The 8443-nt window shown below is 49.9% G+C and overlaps 1 protein-coding gene across 2 annotated transcripts in view; it reads left to right on the top strand.

The window, feature by feature from the left end:
* The window catches only part of LOC135813797 (probable isoleucine--tRNA ligase, mitochondrial), a 31623-nt gene that overhangs the window by 12336 nt on the left and 10844 nt on the right, over positions 1-8443 (top strand). For both annotated transcript variants that reach the window (XM_065326804.1, XM_065326805.1), the window contains 10 exons: positions 1-88; positions 288-457; positions 952-1042; positions 1532-1683; positions 1940-2100; positions 2355-2457; positions 2927-3023; positions 3243-3354; positions 3967-4069; positions 4341-4466. The exon at positions 1-88 is cut by the window's left edge and continues 31 nt beyond it. In XM_065326804.1, the coding sequence (XP_065182876.1) occupies positions 1-88; positions 288-457; positions 952-1042; positions 1532-1683; positions 1940-2100; positions 2355-2457; positions 2927-3023; positions 3243-3354; positions 3967-4069; positions 4341-4466 (1203 nt within the window). The remainder of the gene's footprint in view (positions 89-287; positions 458-951; positions 1043-1531; positions 1684-1939; positions 2101-2354; positions 2458-2926; positions 3024-3242; positions 3355-3966; positions 4070-4340; positions 4467-8443) is intronic.

The raw sequence follows: 8443 nt of genomic DNA, 5'->3' as shown, positions 1-8443 counted from the left end.
CACCAAGGTGATCAGTACGCAGTCGTCTCTGATCAGCTAGACGCCCTACGGAAGTGCCTTGACATAGAGGTCGTATGCCAGCTTGCAGGCAAGTACTGCACCACTGTGTGTACTAACAGTTAACATGTGAATGAGTTGTACAGCTAGCTGAAGGTGATCATGGGATTCAAGCATTCAACCTTTCCTTTCATCTTGCCCTCGGTAATGTTGTCTGGAGCTAACTATCACTAGCACACTTCACAATCCAAGATTTCCTTTCCTTGTTGTTTCTAATGCGGTGGATACAGCTGACAAACTGGCCGGTCTGCAATGTCACCATCCTATTGACAGTGATCGTACTGTGCCAGTCTTGGTCGGTGATCATGTGACCTCTTCCAGTGGCACTGGACTGGTACATACTGCACCCAGTCATGGACATGATGACTATCTGGTCGGTCGTAAACACCAACTACCACTAGTAAGTTCAGATACACCCCCCCCCCCCCCCCACACACACGCACACACATGCATGCACCACACACACACACACACACACACACACACACACACACACACACACACACACACACACACACACACACACACACACACACACACACACACACACACACACACACACACACACACACACACACACACACACACACACACACACACACACACACACACACACACACACACACACACACACACACACACACACACACACACACACACACACACACACACACACACACACACACACACACACACACTCTCTCTCTTTTCTCTCTCTCTCTCTCTCCCTTTCGTCATCTCTCTCTCTCTCTCTCTCTCTCTCTCTCTCTCTCTCTCTCTCTCTCTCTCTCTCTCTCTCTCGTAACATTTTGTAACCTGATGATAGAAGTGTTGACATGTGTTTGCTCCTGTTTATGTTAATGGCTGTGGTTTTCCTCTCTTCCTTCTCAACAGCCATCTCTTGTTGAGGACAATGGTTGCTACATAGAAGAATGTGGCTCAAGACTTGCTGGAAAGTTTGTGCTGACAAAGGGAAATGCTGAGAGTAAGTCTTGAGTGGGTACAAGCCAGTTGTACATGTACATCTGTACATGTACATGATGGGAGTGCATGTGCATGAGCCTATCCAAGGGCCTGGGCATGGTTGTCAATGCAATGCTGTTCTAAGAAATCCAGTCGTGTGAGTCAACACAGCAAATGAAAAATAGGGATTCATTGGCCAGAAAAAGACATTTCAACCAGCCGTGTGGTGTAGACCAGGCTAAAATTAGTGGCGGTCAAGTCATCAGCCATGCAAGCTGTTGAATGGTGTAATCCCAGCTCAAGTTGCTATGTCGAACATAGCTTGTTCGCTATCATCGCTTCAGCGATGGGCAGGAGTATGAGGAGGAGGGTATTGTGCAACAGCCCCAGACCTGCGGCCAACACTGGGCTGTATACACTGGTGCGAGGTGCTGTGCAGACGCATTTTGAAACGTGACTGCTCGACTTTTGAGCTGATGTGTGTATTCGTCATGTTGTTCTTTCATCGTAGTTCTATGTATGCTGGATGAGAGGAGGATACTGGTGTCCCATCGAGAATTCTCACATCGCTATCCCATAGACTGGCGCACCAAGAAGCCGGTGATCGTACGCCCCATGAAGCAGTGGTTCATCAAAACCAAGGACTTGGTGCAAGAGGCATTGGTTAGTTACTAGTAGTCATAGTAAAATAAAAGTTAATAATAATAATAATACCGCACTCTATGATTTGGCAATTTGCTCAACTCAAAACACACACTGTGCATGCGTGTGATTCTTCCACGATGAATGCTCTCGAGTCTGAACCTCAGTGCTGGTATTTACCGAAGAGGCTATCTACTGTACATGGTGTGTGTGGTTCTACTCGCTTTTTTTGTCTGTTTTTTTTGTTTTGTTTTTTTGTTTTTTCTGTCCCGAATAGACATGTTTGGAGAGTGTCAAGTTCATCCCGGATACAAGCGATGCCGCTTTGAAGTCCATGCTGAAGCTGAGGTCTGACTGGTGTATATCTCGTCAGCGCAGTTGGTGTGTTCCCATTCCCGTCTTCTACGGTGCTGAGTCTGGTCGCCATGCCGTCAATAAGTATGTGCCACTGTGTCTCTGAGATTCTTTCTCTCTGCTCAAAAAGACGCCGTTTTTCTCACCATGTGGTCAGCAGCCAGTTTGCAGTGAAACTGTGATTGAAAAATGCAGCTTGTGGACTGTGTGTGGATTGGGTGTGGGCTGTGTATAGACTGTGTGTGGACTGGTTGGACTGTGTGTCGACTGTGTCCTGTGCTGAACCGTGATCGTCTTCTGATGGGTGCTTGATTGTCTGATGTATCATCATCCTGCAGAGAGATTATCGAGCATGTGAGATCGCTGGTGTTGGAGCATGGCTCAGACATTTGGTGGTCAGCCGACATTGACCAGCTGCTTCCCAAGGATCTGCGTGAAAAGGTATGGTGGTATGGGGTGGAATGGTCATTTTTGCAAGCATTAGAATGAATGCGAGCCCAGGCACTGCGTAGCTGGTATGATAAAAAAAGAAATCTAGCTGTCCTGGTGTGTGTGGGTGTGGGTGTGGGTGGGTGTGGGTGTGAGTGTGTATGTGTGTGCTCGAAGATGGATTCCCCGACTACCCAGCTACACACTTGATGAATGTGGTGTGGCCTAGCCTGCACTGTAGCTGTAGCACAGTGCTGCTGAAAGTGTCCGTGGGTATCATCCCAGTGTTCTCCTGTTTCTTTCTTGTTCAGCTCTTCATCTTTATCAGTCACCACCAGCCTTTAGCATAGAACATGACTGTCACTGAACACACACGCATGACAAATTGATAGTACAGACAAGCCTACTAGCACAGTGTGTGTGGGTATGTGTGGCAGTGTACTCAAGACTGGCTTTGCTTTCTCTTCCGCTGGTCTTGTAGTACTTTGATGGCGAAGAGGTTGTTCGTGGATATGATACCATGGACGTTTGGTTTGACAGTGGCTGCTCTTGGAGCAATGTCGTCCCCAGGGATGAATGTGAGTACATTGCCGAATTATTTACTGTTGTTGTTCTTTCTGCACTATGCTTGTGTGGTTCAATCATCAGCCTCTGGGTTTTTTTTGCAGTGTGCAAGAATGTTGTTGTTGTTGTTGTTGTTGTTGTTGTTGTTGTTGTTGTTGTTGTTGTTGTTGTTGTTGTTGTTGTTGTTGTTGTTGTTGTTGTTGTTGTTGTTGTTGTTGTTGTTGTTGCCTTAGCTGGTCAACATGCGGTTGCTGATCTGTACTTGGAAGGACAGGATCAGGCCAGGGGTTGGTTCCAGTCGTCTCTGCTCACTTCCACAGCACTGCGCCGGCAAGCACCGTACAAGTAAGCAGCAACAGCAACAACACATGGGACACACTGGGTCTTGCGGTATGCTGGTCACATCTGCCTGAGCACATGCCATTCACGTATGCTTCTGTTTGAACTTTCTAACAAGAAACACGGTGGTGCTATGAGCATGTTGTTCACTACTACACTATGGCCTCGGGAATGAGTCTTTCGCCATGCCGTTTTCATCGCATGGTGAGAATATATTGCATCGCAGCCCAAAGAAACTATATTTCATCACGAACGTGGGACCTATGCCGTGCTTCAACATGTACCATGCTATCGATATGTCCCTTGGTGACTCCATCGAGGAAGATATTTGTTTGCTTTTGTCGAGCAGACGTGGATAGAGTGAGTTGGTCATTTTGCATGCTTTCACGCAAAATATTTCTTCGATTCCACAGCGAGTTTTCCAGCCAGCTCAAGTACGGTAAAACTGTAGACTCGATGCACAACTCGCAGGATGGAGTATTATTTTAAAAATGGACTTAGTACCTGTTGGTCTTGACTCTTGACTGCCAGTGTTCGTTCTGTTGCGGCGGTGACCCCGTGTTGTATCGTGTGTCAGGAGCATGCTATTTTGTATTCTGTGTGTTTCTTGTCATGCAGAACTCTCTTCATGCATGGATTTGTCCTGGACAAATCAGGCCAGAAGATGTCCAAGTCGAAAGGCAATATCATCGATCCGGTCGATGTTGTCCACGGCATGAAGGTATAATGTAGCTTGTAGTTTGCTCATTCCTCCACTCCGAACATTCCCACATCTGTTGTTGATATTCTTGGTGTCTGGATCACTCTGGAGATAGTATTCACTAGCAAGGGTGTGTTGTGTTCCTGGAAAGGTTTCTTTCAGCCTGAAATTGTCAGTTTTGATCTGGTCTCAGCTACTATGCCCCCCCCCCCCCCCGGGAAGTGCACTGCGGCCTGAGCACATAGCCAATATAGCTGGGTTTGCGTATGCGTATTTGGCGTTGTGTCTCCAGAAGGGCAAGGAGCCGGTTGCTGCCATTGGCTCGGATGCACTGCGCATGTGGGCCACTCTGAGCACGTGTCAATCGCCTCTGATTGGTCAAGACGAGATCAATACGGCGAGTGAACGGCTAAGATTCGTAAGTCGGCCGTGCTGTGTTCTGTTTGAGGTACTCTTGGTTGGTTGCTGAGTTTGCCATGCTTCTCGGCTTCGAACGGCATTGTATTTTTGGTGACTCAAGGATAGATCATGCTCAAATGTCAGGAAAGCATACGGAACATGATGGTACAACATGACGGCCTGCTATAAGTGCTAATAGCCATTTAAGCAGCCTACGAGCAGTCCCGTATGTGACCTGTGGCTCTTGAGAATGCTATTAGCATATCTGTCTTGCCATGATGGCTTTAACTAGTTTGGCTTGCTGAAAGTGGTTCTTGGGTTCCTTCTGCTTTGGCTGATAGACAAGTGCTATTGTTGGTTTATATATTCGAACGATACTTATTCTATACTTATTCTATCGTGCTCAACATACAGGGAGTTTGTGTATCGTAATAACTCGAGCGTGAGACACATCGATACCTTCATAATTGGATTGGCTCCCTTGATTCTGTGTGGATGTGTGTGTTTGTGTGTGGGTGAGTGTGTGTGTTTGTGTGTGTGTGTAGTCTCTTGAGGTCAGTTTGATCTTTTGAGGCTCTGTCTAGTTCCCGTCTTCTACTTACTTGGAGCTCTCCCTAAGTTAGTTCTCGCCCCCCAGGGCTCTCCTAGCCTTGCTAGGAGAGCCCCTGGCGTCCAGATAGAAATACAGGTCGGAGAGGCTCACGGCGCGTCTTCCAGGACAATTTAAATTTTGATATTGTCACTGGCGCGCCGCTCTCCGTCCTCCATCCGCAGTGGGCTAGCTACCCCTCGGATGTCGCCTCTACCATCCTCAGCTTTTCAGCAACCAGAAAACGGGCGACGTCGTCGCAGGCAGGATCCCCCCAGCAGAAGCGATTCTCTACTAAAATTCGCTTCGTGGAATGTCAGAACTCTCGTGAATGCTGACGGCCCAATCGAAACTGCTGCGTCTGGACATAGAGTAGTCGAGGACAGGAAGATCAATACTGTCATAAATGAGCTGAAGAGACTCGACATCGAAGTGGCTGGACTTCAGGAATCGAAGTGGTTTGGAGCTGAGATCTACAATGTCGCGGATTCGATCGTGTTGTCGTCTGGACGTCCCGTACCATCTGAAAATTTCAAACGCGGAGAAGGAGTCTGCATCGTCCTGAGAGGCCGTGCACGGAACGCTTTCTCGGCAGGAGGAAACCAATGGACGGCGGTATCGTCGAGAATTGCACAATGCAAGTTGAAGTTCGTCCACCACGGAAACAAAAACACCTGGATCAATGTGATTGCATGCTACGCTCCAACTTTCAGATCAAGTAGGGAGTCCAAAAATGAATTTTTTGCATCCCTGCAAGCGAGCGTAAACTCAGTGCCACCAAGTCAACAATTGATTATCCTTGGCGACTTCAATGCACGGGTTGGTCTCATCCAGAGTGCTGATCCATGGTATGGGACTTGTGGAGATAATGGGATAGGGGAAACGAACCACGCTGGACTGGAACTGCTCCAGTTCTTGACATGCAACAGCCTCACTGTGTGCAACACCTGGTTTGCCAAGAAGCGTATCCACAAGTATACATGGCAGCACCCACGGTCGAAGAAGTGGCACTGTATCGATTATGCCATTGTCAGGCGGCAAGATCTGCTAGCCTGCACAGACTGCCGCGTTATCCGTAGTGCGGAGTGTAGTACCGACCACAATCTTGTATGCTTATCGTTCTGTCTGTCGTACACCGTCAACTTTCGCACCGGAGTAGCACGGCGTTCACGCTTTAATATCCAAGCTCTCATGACCCGCCCTGGTATGACCGACGAACAATCTAATGTCGTGCAGGCTACTCGGCTCCAATTCGCCTCCGGTGTGCAACACCATCTGCAATCGTCTGGGCCAGCTGATACCGTTGATGCCAAGTGGTCGGCATACAAATCTGCCTTGACCTCCAGCGCTGAGGCACACCTGGGCAAACCCGTTCGACTACAACCAGACTGGTTCCTAGCAGCAGCAGACATCCTCCAACCTCTTTTTGCTGAGCGCACACGCCTCCATCAACAGTGGCGTCAATCAGAGCTGCCAGCGGACCACCGCCGCTTCCTCGATGTCCGAGGTAGATGTCGTACCGCAGTTGGTGCAGCGAAGAGTGCATGGTTGGAGCAGAGAGCTAGCACTGTGGAGCGTGGCAAATTTAGTGGTAAGCACGTTTGGTCCGCCATCCGAGACATTCAACGGTGCTATTCAGGACTCCGATCCGTCACCATCCATCCGGTCCGTAATGCTGAGGGCATAGTTTGCACGTCTTTGGAGGAGCAGGAAGACTGCTGGTCCACTCACTTCTCGAACTTGCTCAATGTCCCCAGTACCTTCAATGCCTCCACCGTTGCTAACATCCCTCAACGTGAGCCTGACGAGTCTCTGGCAGTCACACCAACAATGGAAGACCTTGTCGTCGCCATCAGACACCTTGCAAATGGCAAAGCTGGAGGTTCCTCGCGTATAGTCCCCGAGCTTGTGAAAGCAGGTGGCCATGATTCCCTGGACGCATTGCTGGATCTCGTCCAACTTGCTTGGACGACGGCCACTGTTCCGCAGGAATGGCGCGATGCCGAGTTGGTTCCTGTTCCCAAGAAGGGCGACCTGTCCAAATGTGATAATTGGCGGGGTATTGCCCTTCTTGATGTTGTTGGCAAGGTGTGTGGCCGCATGATTCAAGATCGCCTGCAGTTGTTGGCTGAGTCGGAACTCCCAGAGTCCCAGAGCGGCTTTCGGCCAGGCAGGGGCTGTGTTGATGCCATCTTCTCGCTCCGCCAGCTAATTGAGAAAGCATACGAACATCGTCAGCAGCTCTTCTGTGTGTTTGTGGATTTGAAAAAGGCGTACGATTCTGTACCACGCGCTGCTCTCTGGGTGGCCTTGGGCCGACTTGGGGTCCCGCAACAGCTAGTGGCCCTGATTAAGGCTTTCCACACCTCTACCTCTGCCTCGGTCCGAGTTGGCAACTCCACCTCTGATGAGTTCCCTGTGGTTAATGGTCTCCGACAAGGATGTGTCATGGCACCCGTTCTCTTTAACCTGTACTTCGGGGCGGTTGTTGAGACATGGCGTGCCCGGCTAAAGGATGCAGGTCGTAGTCACTCTGTCAGCATCCAGTTTTCCATCGATGGCCAACTCTACCCCCGCTCATCATCGCGCAGGGCTGGCGAGTCACTGTCTGTTAGTGACCTGGAGTATGCTGATGATGCCGTTCTCGTGTCTGAATGCCGTAGTGATGCTGAGTTTGGTGTGGAGCTCTTCTGTAGTGTTGCCCGAGAATTTGGACTAACTGTGAGCATCGCCAAGACGAAGATCATGACGGCAGGCCATGGGGTCTCTGCTGAAGACTCGGCTGACATCGTTCTCCCCCTTGGCACTATCGAAGCCGTGCCGAAGTTCACCTACCTAGGATCCATAGTGACCCCTGACAGTCGTTCTTCATCCGACATCAAGCGCCGTATTGCCGAAGCCTCAAAGGCCTTCGGAGCCCTCCAGAAGGTATTCACTGACAGATCTCTGTCCCTCTCTAGTAAACGCCACCTGTACATGGCCTGCGTTTCCTCAATATTACTGTATGGCGGAGAGTGTTGGACCCCACTCCAACGGGATATCAGAAGTTTGGATAAATTCCACCATCAATGCATCCGGACTGTCCTCAGCATCACCAAGCCTCGTCAGTGGTCCGAGCGGCTGTCATCCACAGACTTGTTGAACCGTTGGGGAGACCCAGTACTGATGTCTACACGCCTCCGCAATCGGCGTCTGGAATGGACTGGGCACGTTGCGCGTATGGATGAGGATCGCACCCCCCTCCAACTCCTCTTTGGGTGGCTACCTGTGCCTCGGCCGTTTTGTGGTCCCCGGCGACGGTGGAAAGACACGGTGATGACCGACCTCAAGGTTGCACTGCAACAGCCATCTCAGTGGTTCATCCTTGCTCAGGACCGCCAACAGTGGAGGGAAGTACGGGTTGCCCC

Source organism: Sycon ciliatum, chromosome 4, assembly GCF_964019385.1.
Source record: "Sycon ciliatum chromosome 4, ocSycCili1.1, whole genome shotgun sequence".
NCBI lineage: Eukaryota > Metazoa > Porifera > Calcarea > Leucosolenida > Sycettidae > Sycon > Sycon ciliatum.
Note: the sequence above shows the minus strand (reverse complement) of the source record. Positions and strands in the feature narration are given on the sequence as shown.